Below are 13,611 nucleotides of genomic sequence, written 5' to 3'. Positions count from 1 at the left end.
TGATGTATCAGCTTTTCCTTTCACAAAAACAGTTGAATTTGAGGATTCACCAATTTCGAACACACTGTCTTTGAAACCTAAGCCTTTCTTGTCATCTCTTCCCATCAAAAGTATGGAATCAAGCTTGGATGTGCTTGAATTGAATTTGGACAAAGTCTCAGTTGCCTTTTGAAGTTCGTCCTTGGTTTTACCTAGTTCCAAATCCTTTTTGCTCAGGATTACTTCAAGTTTGGCAACCACGGCTTTTAGATCGATGTTCTCCTTCATGAGACTTGAGTTCAACTTGTTTCTTTTAGTCCAATCTTCAAACAACTCTTCATAGAGTTTTTGTATACTCTCAAGAGTGATATCTTCATCATCAACTTCCAATTCATCATCTACATTCGAATTTTCAGAAGCTGTAGATTGTAAACAGACTGATTTTTCGCAGATGTTGCGGACAGGTGTGNAAAAAAAAAAAAAAAAAAAAAAAAAAAAAAAAAAAAAAAAAAAAAAAAAAAAAAAAAAAAAAAAAAAAAAAAAAAAAAAAAAAAAAAAAAAAAAAAAAAAAAAAAAAAAAAAAAAAAAAAAAAAAAAAAAAAAAAAAAAAAAAAAAAAAAAAAAAAAAAAAAAAAAAAAAAAAAAAAAAAAAAAAAAAAAAAAAAAAAAAAAAAAAAAAAAAAAAAAAAAAAAAAAAAAAAAAAAAAAAAAAAAAAAAAAAAAAAAAAAAAAAAAAAAAAAAAAAAAAAAAAAAAAAAAAAAAAAAAAAAAAAAAAAAAAAAAAAAAAAAAAAAAAAAAAAAAAAAAAAAAAAAAAAAAAAAAAAAAAAAAAAAAAAAAAAAAAAAAAAAAAAAAAAAAAAAAAAAAAAAAAAAAAAAAAAAAAAAAAAAAAAAAAAAAAAAAAAAAAAAAAAAAAAAAAAAAAAAAAAAAAAAAAAAAAAAAAAAAAAAAAAAAAAAAAAAAAAAAAAAAAAAAAAAAAAAAAAAAAAAAAAAAAAAAAAAAAAAAAAAAAAAAAAAAAAAAAAAAAAAAAAAAAAAAAAAAAAAAAAAAAAAAAAAAAAAAAAAAAAAAAAAAAAAAAAAAAAAAAAAAAAAAAAAAAAAAAAAAAAAAAAAAAAAAAAAAAAAAAAAAAAAAAAAAAAAAAAAAAAAAAAAAAAAAAAAAAAAAAAAAAAAAAAAAAAAAAAAAAAAAAAAAAAAAAAAAAAAAAAAAAAAAAAAAAAAAAAAAAAAAAAAAAAAAAAAAAAAAAAAAAAAAAAAAAAAAAAAAAAAAAAAAAAAAAAAAAAAAAAAAAAAAAAAAAAAAAAAAACAGAACACCCCCAACTGCCAAAACCCAAACCCAAAAAGGAAGAAGAAAAGCATAAACATAAACAACATAAAAAAAATTTAAAGATCTTGGACTTCATTAAAATCTTTAGCATCATGCAATGGAGCATTCTGGGGGGAACCCTTGAGGAAACCTCCTGTAATCAGTGCAATAATTGTAGACCATATAATTCTTCTGTATCCACTTCATTTTTGCAATGGCAGCAGAATCCAGTGACTGTGAGAACCAAGAGTTTGTTGAACATGAAGCATAGTTGGGGCAAGAGAGAGCATTGAATCCCGTGAAAGTAGCATAGAAAGGAGCCTTTGACCAATCCGTTTTCACTAGTCCCCCTCTTGTTGCCCAGTCATCCGCATTCCACAGGCTCGCGTATATCCACATCTGTTGGCTTTTCGGGAACGGTATCCCTCGAGATTCAAGATTCTTGAATTGCCTCACTGGAGTTCCGTCTACTGAAAATCTGTTCAAATTTATTGAACATACTAATTACACAAAAGAATCATCAAGTTTTATACAAGGACAGGCTTCAGAACTTCCAGACGGTTCGAAATTTATTTTAGGCACATTAGTCGCCCACACAATCTACCCCCTGCTTTCGAACACAAGCACGTACAAGTAAGTGCGCGCGCGCGCGCGTGTGTGTGTGTGCGTGTGGCTGTTATTGTTATTAGCCTTTATTGATGCTTTGAGGATTCCATTGGATGGAGTAAGTGTGGAAGTCCTTGGTGGGATCAAACCAGAGATAAAATTGCTGCTCTTTGCTGCCTTTGCCTTGTGCATATACATTTGTATGCATAACATAAGGTTGCCCGCTCAGGTTACCAAGAAATTCGAAGTCGATTTCATCGTGGAATTGTCCAAGTGATGATAACTAAAATACACATAATTAATACAATTAGTAAAAGAACTGATGCATCATCCATTGTTTCTCGTTGCTACAAGGATTACATGATGTATTTCGCGAGTCAAAAGTTGTGTTTTTAACACCAGATTACTTTCCCTCGCCGGCTCTACAGTGGATTATAAATTTGAGTGAAACATATCTATACATACATATGCATGCATGGATATTTATTAACTTACATAGTATGTGGTAACCGTGCCAGCAGAATTTCCAGGCACAAGCTTGATCTTCATGTCGATCTTCCCAAACAGGAACTGTTTCTTGGACCTGAATCCGGAGCCAGAACCCCTGTCCAAAGTCAGTGTAAGCGAATTCCCATTGTCGAAGGATCTTGCCCGTCCCCCGCCCCATGTCACAGCGAAATCTTGGTAGAAATCCCCGGCAAAAGCAGCCGAGACGAAGAAAAACAACACAAAAAACATGCTAAATATCTTCATTTTGTGGTGCATGTAAAGAGATTGTTCTCTTCTTGACTAGGAGAGGTTTATTTTAGTTTTGTGTTGCGCGTGAAAATGTGTCGATTTATAAAATTTTTGTTGGACCGAGTCCGGTGGGGGTTTGAGATTGGGTGGATATGCTTGAAACTAAGTACATTTTATTAGGATGAAGAAATCGTATATCGTATATAATGCAAACAACTTAATTTATCATAATATACTAATAATAATAATAATTATTATTATTATTATTATTATATATATATATGAGATTTTTGGTTGAAAGGGACTACTAATTTTATGATTTTAAGGTGGTCAATTTAATTTTCCTTACATAATAATTATATAATCAATTAATTCGATAGAAGTAATAAAAAGAAACATGTGTAGCTATTGAGGGGATGCAAATGTTGAATTGGATTTGTTAAGAAGAGCGACTAGGTTTTCTTAATGTTACTTAGATGATTAATGTTTTTATATGATTCACATGCTCAGTAGATAAATTATTATCACTTATTCAACACGATGTATGGATCTGTGATCATGATTCATCATGTGTAGAGTGAATGTGAGCATTATTCATATGTGTAGTGAGGCATCTACCAAACCGACCACTAGACAGCTAATGCAATGATGTGAGAGCTATCAATATTGTATACATGCATGCATGAATGTTACATATCTCAATTATTTTATTTCTATTAATATTAATATTAATAATTTTTTTTTTGAATTAAATTTATAGAAATTGATTATTATTATTATTATTGAAATAAATGAAGAATAAAGGGTGGCACTGGCACCAGTCCTTTGGTGACACAGCTGGCTGGGACGTAACATGGTGGATTTGATTTTTAGGCCTCGGCATTCATTGCCTCACAACAAGTTGCATTACTAGCTACTACTGGATTTTTTTTATTGGTACCTAATCTCTGTGAAATTACTATTTTAGGATTATTAAAAAAAATTAAAGATAAGATCCAATCTTAAATTATAGATATTGTCATGTAAAATTAAATTTAGTCCAAGTTTCATGATTAGCTACTTCTATTAATATATGCATAGTGAATTATGCAAGGTGTAAATTAATAATCATAATTTATATAAATAAAATGATGATGTCATTTTTCTTATTTCAGTTTTTTTTCTCTAATTATAAATGCACCTGAGAATTATGGATAATAATTTGTACGGATATTTAATAAGAATTGATAGTTTGTAAAATTTCGAAAGAAGTCAGAGAGAAAAGAAGATAGGGATTAGTGAGGTTAGAAAAAAGAGTAGGTTTTTTGTGAGACAGTCTCACGAATCTTTATCTATGAGACGGATCAATCATACCGATATTCATAATAAAAAGTAATACTCTTAGCATAAAAAGTAATATTTTTTTCAAATAAGAGATTTGTCTTCCAAAATACGACTTATGAGACCGCCTCACACAAGTTTTTGTCTAGAAAAAAAAGGTAATTTACTCATCTGAGATCTAACATAAAGAAGTGTGTTAAATTTTGGGTTTGACACGTTAAAACGGTTATTATGAGATATGCAACTGAATATATATATGTTTGTATCGTGATATACGTGATGTGTGTTCTTATGCGGATCTAAAAATAGACAAAAAGGTATCTAAAAATATTCATGAGCCGAATCACGAGCTTTTTGAACAATCACTAGTAAAAGGGGCGAAAATCGATCTCAAATTCGATCAATAGACAAACTAATGAAATGTCTCGATCTGACTTATTTATGCAGCCAAATAAAAGTATGATAAATAATATTCATGGATCAAAATCATCAAATACAACATTTGACTTAATCTGAATTAATTGTCTCAAACATTATGATCTAATTTACAAACTTAATTCATAGATCCAGTAATTGGGGCCATAAAACAACTGGCGTTTCGATGTATTATCATATCTATTCAACTCCATATAACATGCATTGTTAAATGATTTAATGTATACACATATCACATATATGTGTCGTGGATAATTCGATAATTTAATCGTTAAATAACTTTATTTTTCGTCGTATAATCGCGATTAGGACTATATATTAGTTGTATCATAATTTTAATTAATAAATAATAATAATGATATCGTCAAGAGATTTATTTCTTGAATCGATATATATATATATATTAATTAAGCGCTTGATTTACTAACTTTTGCGTACATATTAAATGATCACTAATTAAGCACCGTGTTATTAAGTCAGCCGCCTCTGTTTAAGGTTTAAATTGGGCGGGCACACCATTGCTGTCATATAATCGAAGATCACAACTCTTCAACTACCAATTTTGCTAGAAACAAACCGTCAAATTTTATGCCAAATCTAATGAAATACATTTTATTTATAATTTAGGTAGGAGTGGAAGCGGTCGACACATTACTTTTGAATTATTGTACGGTTTAAAACATAAAAAATTGAGCTGTTACTATCCGTCTTAACTTTTAGTAAAGATTTACCATTTGAGTTATGTCTTTGACATGATAAATATTTTAATCAAATCTAAGTTTTTCGGAAGTTTACGTCATGTGATGAAGTTTTTAACAACGCTGAGTTTACCTAATAATAATGTCATTTTTGCATATGGTTATTGATTAAAATGTGTGTTCAATAACAATTGGCAACACTTTTTAAAATAAATTTGCAACAGTTGGCATCAATGGATGGACAAGTACCACACTAATATTTGTGGCTTAAATTTTGAATAACAAAGTATATTATTATTATTATTAGAAAATATATATTGGCATCAAATAATTTGAAAAGAGTAAATATATGGCGTCTTTTTATTTTATAAAATATCAGAAATGAAATTTATATTTATTTTTTTTAAAAAAATTTTTGTTTTCGAAATTTCAAATATATTAGTTATTTAAACAATCGAATATTGTCAAATTTCATTACACTATCCACAATAATTAGCTGATTAGACAAAAACATGTATGAAACGGTCTCACATGTCGTATTTTGTGAGACGTATCTCTTATTTGGGTCATCCATGAAAAAATATTACCTTTTTTGCTAAGAGTATTATTTTTTATTGTGAATATCGGTAGAATTTACTCGTCTCACAGAAAAAGATTCGTGAGACCGTCTCACAAGCTAGAGACCTAATTTTAGGACTATCCAAGTTCTTCTTTTTCAAATACATGATTTTAATTTTTACAGAATTGTATAAATAAAATAAAAGTAATAAAAAAACAATACTAAACTTAATAATTATGGTTAATAATTGACGGGAGTGCAATAATTATGGCTTCCCAACTCCTAAAGCGGATGTGGTTATTTGATATATAATAAATAATATAATTAAAAGGCCAACAATTATGATCAAGGTCATGTCACGAGGTAGATTGGAGTTGATATTTGGTTATATCCATTTTTTTTATTGAATTAATTAATTGTCACAATTTAGAAATATAAAATATTTTCTTTATTTGTTTTTAAATATTATTTCATTATTCTTGTAAATGTTTTAAATCGACTATATTTTTGTTCGGCTGAATTTTTATTTATTTATTCTTGTCTAACAATTTCGGTTGATTTATTTGGATGCAAGGCCCAAAAGATAAAAGGTAGGGCCTGTACTATAAGATCGGGGAGTCCACGAGCTCCCTACTGCGAAAACATCTCAAATGTATGGGATAAGGCTAATCATTAAAGGTAAATAATAGGCAATTAATTAGGATGGTTGCAAATTTTGTTTCTTTTTTCCCATTTTAAAATGATCATATGATGTTTATTAGAAAGTAAGATGACACCGATATTATTAAATAAGAGTAAAAAATATTTTGATACACGAACTATTAATAAACAAACAAATTGTATTGTTAAATCAATTAAGTTTTGCAGCTTAATTAAAATGAATTTTAATAATGAAGCTGATTGTCGAAATCAACTGATCAATAATAACCTTTAATCGAACCAACTGTTGATCTTACTCAACTGAATCAGTCAAGCTCGACAAAAGACATTCCATGAAACTAACCGTTTACTCTGTTAAGGATCATGACCCAGCTGATTTTTTAGATAAAATTTTCCATACTGACACACTCTCTGATTACCTGTAAATGTCATAATTCTGCAAGCACTACCTACATCTTATGATTGTCAGAAAGGACATTGATGTGGAAAACGATGTGAATAACATCTATCTCATTTGGAACAGATATCATATTTTATTTTGTCGACCGTTGGATCGAAGCATATAAATAGAGAAAGTGAGCGACCAGTCTTTTGCTCTCTCTTGACCTTCAAAATTATCTATTACTCTCAAGCTATCAAGAGATAAACAGATCGAGATTTTCATAAAGACACACTTAAAGTTTATATCAAATCATCTAGGATATTTTGTGCGTAGAAATACTTGTAATATGACGGTAAAAGTTTAATGATCAATTTTTGTTAAGTATGTGAGATACCAAGAGTTTCACTTGGGCAATCGTAAGACCTACTGAATTGAATTGTCACAAACTGTTGTGATTTCCAAAATTTTCTAGTGAAAATCTTTTCGTGAAGAATATGTGGTGACATAAGAGTTATTTAAGTCTCCGAAAATTAATAAACAAACTTATACAATTTACATTTCAGTTACACTGCTTTTAGCTTTCATTTCATATCCAAACTGATTATTACTGAAGTCATTTATATGTTCAAACCGTGTCATTGAGCTTCTTTCCGTGCAACACTCAACTGATATCTTATTGATAAAATAACATTGTTTTTATTTATTATATATTAATAAAAATATATTTAATAAATAAATCATATATATACAACTAAATATATTTTACTAGAATGATAAAATAACCGACGCACGTGGATCTCAGGACACGGGCAAACCGACACGTGAATCTAACTCATTGTCCAAATTTGTGTAATTCCAACGTTAAAAACTTGCGTAATTCATTTAATTAAACAGTTATGGTAAATCTCATTATTTTTCAATATGCATTATAATTTAAATATGAAAGAATTTATTTTATTTTGTTTTTATATATAAATTAAATATATTATAGCTTTGCATATGATTTATTTATTAAGTTATAATTTAATTAATATATGATATATATAGATAAAAAAATATAATTTATTTTGAAATTTTTTATAAAAAAGTTATGATACTTATTTATTCTAATACAATTTTAAAAATTTTATTTAATAAAAAATGTGTATGTACTTGAATTTAATAACAATATTGGACTTAATAGCAATTTAGAAAGGAGGTAAAATTGAATTTTTAGTTGAAATATGTACAATTAAAATATTACAATATTTCATATATCAATTTGTTTATTTAATAATAGTTCGTGTATCAAAATATTTTTTACTCGTGGAGATAATTAGGCAGATGACCAAGAAATATTAAAAAATAAATGGGCTTTCACGGGCTAAAAGCTTAGTATCTAGCCCAGATGTTTACTTCAAAGGGCCCAAAGAAATTAACCAAAAAGAGAAAAAGAACGATTTAAATGAAAATTAAATTGGAAAAAAGAGAAGGAGAGAGAGAACTTGTTCGTCTGTTGCATCAATGGCGACCGCCATGAGATCGATTTCTCGCGGCTTGAGGAAGCATACTTTCGTTCCGCTGTATAATTCTTGCTCCTTCTTACACACGCATTCGACCAGTTTTGGTTAGTATCTCTTTTGCTCGAGCTATTGATTAAAATCAGAAAAGAATGTCGTTATCTGTGTAACTATTCGTGCTTGTTTATTGATCAACAACTCGTTCTTATGTTTTAATTTGAAAATTAATGGATTGGTGTATTCTTAATCGAGCTGCGAGCCATCTTCTTTGGCTGTGCTGGACTGTATTTTTCTGCTTCTTTTGTTGATGCAATGGGCCGGGGGGAGGGTGATTGAGTTCGTGCGTTTTGGTTGGTGAAGCCTGTATTTGTTTTTATGCTCGCCGCCTGTGTCGGACCTGTTGAAACAAATGGCTAATGGGCTAATCCAGCTTATTTTAAAGTTAGTAATCCAGCATTTAATTGGCGGACCCAGAAAATTTATCCCAGGAGGGTGAGAGGAGGATAGAGGTCAATTTCTTACATTCTGAGGGAGACACGAAGTCTTGGAAAAATCAAATGATTTTTTTTAAAAAAAATTAATTACTTGACTTGGTGGCCGTCCCATGTCTTCCCCTGATGCACTTGGTTTCTGTGTATCTGTTATCTGATGCAATGGAACAAAGTGCATGTTGAATGTTGAATCACTCAGTAACTCTTAATTTTTGAATGTTTGGTATTGCTAATGTTCTTTTCAGGATACAAGGAAGTTAAGGAGGAGGAAAAAAGTCGGCTGGTTGGTAACGTTTTCACGAGCGTGGCAACAAATTATGATCTCATGAATGATTTGATGAGTGGTGGAATGCATAGATTATGGAAAGAAAAGTTTGTTCTCTCTTTTGATTGTAGGATGACGAGTTACAATGTTCACTCTTTCTTTAAATAATTTATGATGTTTATTCTAACTCTATTGGGTTTTTATTGTTCAAATGTGATCGCAGATTGGTTTCCAAATTGAATCCATTTCCAGGGATGAAGCACCTTGATGTGGCGGGTGGAACTGGTGAGCTTTGAATATGCTAACAGTGTTTGTTGAGTGCTGTTAGGTACATTTGTATGTGTATGAAGCAGATGAACATAGGATTCCAGTAAATCTTACATTATGATATGGGTAATATTTGTTTGTTACATCTGTGCATGTAAGATTCACTCGCTAATTTTTAGGTTTTGCCTGTATCAAGTTTTTTCTTTTCTTTTTAGTTTTTATTTCTTTTTAGTTTTTATTTTTAATTGAACCTCATAAATAGGAGATGGTACTTTGTAGCAATATCTTGTGAGTCTTTAAAGATTTATGGACTTACCTGAAGGTTAAGCTCGATGCATAATCATTTGAGTGGAGAAAATTGTATTTTCTTGGAATTTAAAATTTATTTGGCACCTGCTGGTACTTTTATTATTTCCAAGGCATGAGTAAAATCTCTCTTGTTTACAGGGGATGTTGCTTTCAGGATCCTGGAATCTATCAACGATGTTGGACGTCGAGCCTTGCGAGATCATGATGATAGCGTGCCTGAAGAAACTCAAATTTTTGTTTGTGATATAAACTCCAATATGTTAACTGTTGGGAAAAAGCGAGCTCAAGAGAGGGGTGAGTGGATGCTGTATTCTTTGATTATTATTTACTTGTCACAGTGCATAATGAGGAAAAGCTTTGGCTGATGGGGGTTTTCAAATTCAATAATTCAAGCAAAAATTATATGCTCTTAGGTTTGAGGAGGTGCTCATAAATTGAAACTAACCAATGATTATCCAAGGAAACTAATTATCTGTTAACTGAAGCATATGGAAATGGTCAGGGATGGATCTAGAATTTGGGACAGGGGTGAGATGGGATGAGGAATGTCAAGATGATACAATTAAATAAATTTTAGGGGAACCAAACCTTGTAGTCATATAAAAATTATATATGAAATTCAGACATTTTTGTTTGAAGGGAGCGATTTTCTCCCCGAGCTTCCTACTTGATCTATCCTTGGATGTGGGAGACCCGATTGACAGAACATTCCGCTGCTTACACTTGAAAAAGCAGCTTTCAAGGGCATGTAATAATCCTTTTGAAATTCCAGTCGAGTAAAAGGATTTTCACTCCCTATTGGGTTTTCAGTGTTGCATATTAATATGCTTCAACAATACAATATTTACATACCAAATAACTATACAACTCCCTTCGATTATCATATCAAAATCGAGATGTGCCCATATTGGCCAAGTTTTCCAAGATTGAACTAGGTGTGTTATTCTAAAGGAGCATAGCTATATGCATTCAGGTTTCGGAGAGGATAAGTCTCTTATTTGGGTTGAAGGAGACGCAGAAGCGTTGAAGTTTGAAGACAACTCGATGGATGGTTATACAATTGCATTTGGAATCAGGAATGTTACGCACATAGAAAAAGCTCTTGCAGAAGCTTTCAGGTTTTCTTCCTTTTCTCCGTTTTGTGCTCTAGTTTTACTTGATAGTTTTTTTTTTTTAATATCCTAGAGCTTCCTGGTAAATCGGGCACCATCCAATAATTTGACGCATATTTTGACAATGTACAACAATCTCTTGCTTTTATAGCAACAGCTTTCTACCACTGTGAGGTTGGTTGAGTGGGGGGTATATCTGCATTTTTCATTGTCGAGTAACTGTTATTGATATTTTATCCATATTTTTTTTAACTAAAAATTACACACGATCAGGCCTAGTTATTCTAGCAAGGTCAGGAACTTATTTTGGATTGCGTGGGGGGAACAAAAATGTCAAATTTTACCAAATTGTAGTATATGAAAACCTTACAGGTATATAAGCAATTATTTTTTGGTGGGTGATGGGGGTTAACCGCCTCAGCTGGCCGTGCTCTCCTCTGTATCCTAGAAAATACTCAATATCTAGGAATTGAGTGCTTTCCATTTTCTTTATCATACCAAGTTTTAGAAGCACAAATCATTCATTAATATTTGTACATGGTTTTTCTGGATGATTTACTGTCTTTATTCCTTTTCTCTGTGCAGTGAAAATTGAACCCATTCTGCTTTTTTACGTCATTGATGTGTTTTTCAGGGTCTTGAAACGGGGAGGAAGATTTCTTTGCCTTGAACTGAGCCATGTAGAACTTCCAATTATTAAAGAGTTGTAAGTATTTCGATCTTGTAGCTTACAGAAGGACCCCTTTTCCTGTTTTCCACCCACCATCATAATAATGTCTCTTGTATCGGTTTCAAGGGGCAATAACTTTTCCAATGTCACCCCTGGTATTTTCTTTCGTTTTTACATGTACTAAGTAGATTCGAGACGTATTCCTTTGTGCGATTAATTCTTCAAAACTATTATGTGAAGCGAGAGCCAGAGTCTAATTTTAGGCATAAACATCTATGTCCTGGTTGATCAAAGGTTGACCTGTCGGACGTTCAGTCTTTCATAACTTCACAAGCATTAGATGATTGAGAAGAGTTATAAATTCGTACACAACAGTGATATACTTGCCTTGATCTGTTCTCAAGCCACATCTTTCCTTCTTTTATTGTTTTTAGTGCATATGTTGCCATTGTCAATGATATGAGCTCTCTTTTGTCCTCTGTTTAGGTATGATTTTTACTCTTTCTCAGTTATTCCGGTGATAGGAGAGTTAGTTGCGGGTGATCGTGAATCTTATCAGTATTTGGTCGAGAGTATTCGCCGTTTCCCCACTCAGGTAGAGTGCATGAATTTACCACAAGTTTTGTGTTTTCATGTACAAGAGCACGTCAAGTGATGTTTTGTTGAGTGGTTTTTGATTTACGCTTATACTTTATGATCTTTACTCTTCACCTGCAGGAAAAATTCGGCTCAATGATAGCAGAGGTCGGGTTTCAGAATGTTGAGTATGAAAATCTAGTTGGCGGAGTCGTTGCCATCCATTCTGGGCTCAAATTTTAGGCTTTCTACGCTTTCTCAAACTTGGGTTCCTCCCATTTGTTCCTTCATTTTCTTTTGTAGACAGTTTAGTGGAAAAGGTGATGATAACCGGTATATTTATTTGAAAATTATTTATGATAGGAGGAGGCAACTTTGCATGTTACAGGGATCCCAAATTTCCATGATGGACCAAATTAATGTAATAAAACTTGCTCCAAAGTCCCATGTCCTATGTTATTTTTAGTTGCGGTGATGAAAATTCTGTTAATTAATACGATATGTATTTAGTAAGTTTACTCAATGACTTAGATGAACTTTCAAAAACCGAAAAAAATCGAATTGACTCGTGATTTGGTTTTTTGCAAATAATGCAAAACCGAGAATTGATTATTGTGACTTGTATTGTCTTGCCTTTCCAATTGTTTTGCTTCTCATTTTTCTTCCACTTGCCGAATTTTCCTTGTATTCCGAGCCTCCAATGTTTGAATCTCCATGATTTCTTGAAACTGCATCTGATGCTTGCTTAGATTGGAAGGCTTGATCGGTTTATGGAGTTCTCGACTGGTTAATTATTTGCTCATGTGCAAAAAGTGAACCTGTGAATTCAAACATGCTCATTTTCCAAGTCCTTTCACTCTTCGATCACGGCAGCAGCATGATCGAACTTAGGTGAAGTCATCGAACTTAGGGTGAAGACTTCGAAGAACTTTTTCAACAATCCTTTTTTCTTTAATCTTGTCTCCACAACTTTTTATTTGATTGACAATATTTGAGACCCGTGAAGAGAAATCTTGTAGCCTCTCGTTTTTCCATTTTTAAATTATCAAAATCCTTCCACAAGGATTGGAGCTTCAATGCAATTGTCTTCTCCATACCTTAAAATTCTTGCTTCAGCTTCTAGCCTTTCCCCAAAAATACAAGGAGTAAATAGTTTTCCGTACTTCTTGTTGAATATAACTCATCATCAACTCGTCTCTGCCTATATTCTTTATGAAATTTTGCATATCCTTCATAGTTGTCGCTTGGTTCTTCGAGTTCTTCATCATTTATCACATCCCAAAGATCCAAGGAGATGAAGAATGTATGCATTTGGCTGCTCCAAAACGCATAATAACTTGACTTGGAGTGCATGCAAACAAAGTGGATGCCATTTTGACCCCAAAAAAAAAATGCAACAGCGGAAAAAATTCTTCGAACGAAAGCTGCTTGCTTGCTGATTTATCCTTCCTTTCCTTCGAATCTTCAAAGCTTGAGTTCGCAATCTGACCAAGAAACAACAGTTTTGCCTTTCTGGGGGAAAAAAGGGTACTGCACGTAACCTCCAGAATTTTTTATGGAATCTTTGGAAAAACTGCTAATTTAGGACGAGACTTGGAATTCTTATTAACTACCCAGATACCGAATTGGTTGGGTGTGGAAATGTAAAAAAGTGAGAAAATACGAATTTTTATCTACTGAATTTTTTAGAGCTGCTACAGCACACTCTTGTATGTTTTTTTTTTTTTTTTTGCTTTT

At 31.3% G+C, this 13,611-nt stretch overlaps 2 protein-coding genes across 2 annotated transcripts; one reads left to right on the top strand and one right to left on the bottom strand.

The window, feature by feature from the left end:
- Window positions 1-1,363: 1,363 nt before the first annotated feature.
- Window positions 1,364-2,807, bottom strand: LOC140967943 (xyloglucan endotransglucosylase/hydrolase protein 24-like). The gene is made up of 3 exons (XM_073428743.1): window positions 2,389-2,807; window positions 1,986-2,176; window positions 1,364-1,768 (listed from the first exon to the last, which is right to left on the bottom strand). The coding sequence occupies exons 1-3, from the start codon at window positions 2,656-2,658 to the stop codon at window positions 1,399-1,401; spliced, it is 831 nt and encodes a 276-aa protein (XP_073284844.1). The 5' UTR covers window positions 2,659-2,807; the 3' UTR covers window positions 1,364-1,398.
- A 5,323-nt stretch (window positions 2,808-8,130) lies between these two features.
- On the top strand, window positions 8,131-12,236 carry LOC140967941 (2-methoxy-6-polyprenyl-1,4-benzoquinol methylase, mitochondrial). Its single transcript, XM_073428741.1, has 8 exons — window positions 8,131-8,291; window positions 8,921-9,047; window positions 9,164-9,225; window positions 9,655-9,810; window positions 10,490-10,634; window positions 11,263-11,334; window positions 11,785-11,893; window positions 12,016-12,236. The coding sequence occupies exons 1-8, from the start codon at window positions 8,189-8,191 to the stop codon at window positions 12,115-12,117; spliced, it is 876 nt and encodes a 291-aa protein (XP_073284842.1). The 5' UTR covers window positions 8,131-8,188; the 3' UTR covers window positions 12,118-12,236.
- The last annotated feature ends 1,375 nt before the right edge of the window (window positions 12,237-13,611 follow it).

The sequence above is a fragment of the Primulina huaijiensis genome, unplaced genomic scaffold (assembly GCF_012295235.1).
Source record: "Primulina huaijiensis isolate GDHJ02 unplaced genomic scaffold, ASM1229523v2 scaffold31169, whole genome shotgun sequence".
NCBI lineage: Eukaryota > Viridiplantae > Streptophyta > Magnoliopsida > Lamiales > Gesneriaceae > Primulina > Primulina huaijiensis.
This window is presented reverse-complemented; position numbering and strand designations above follow the sequence as displayed.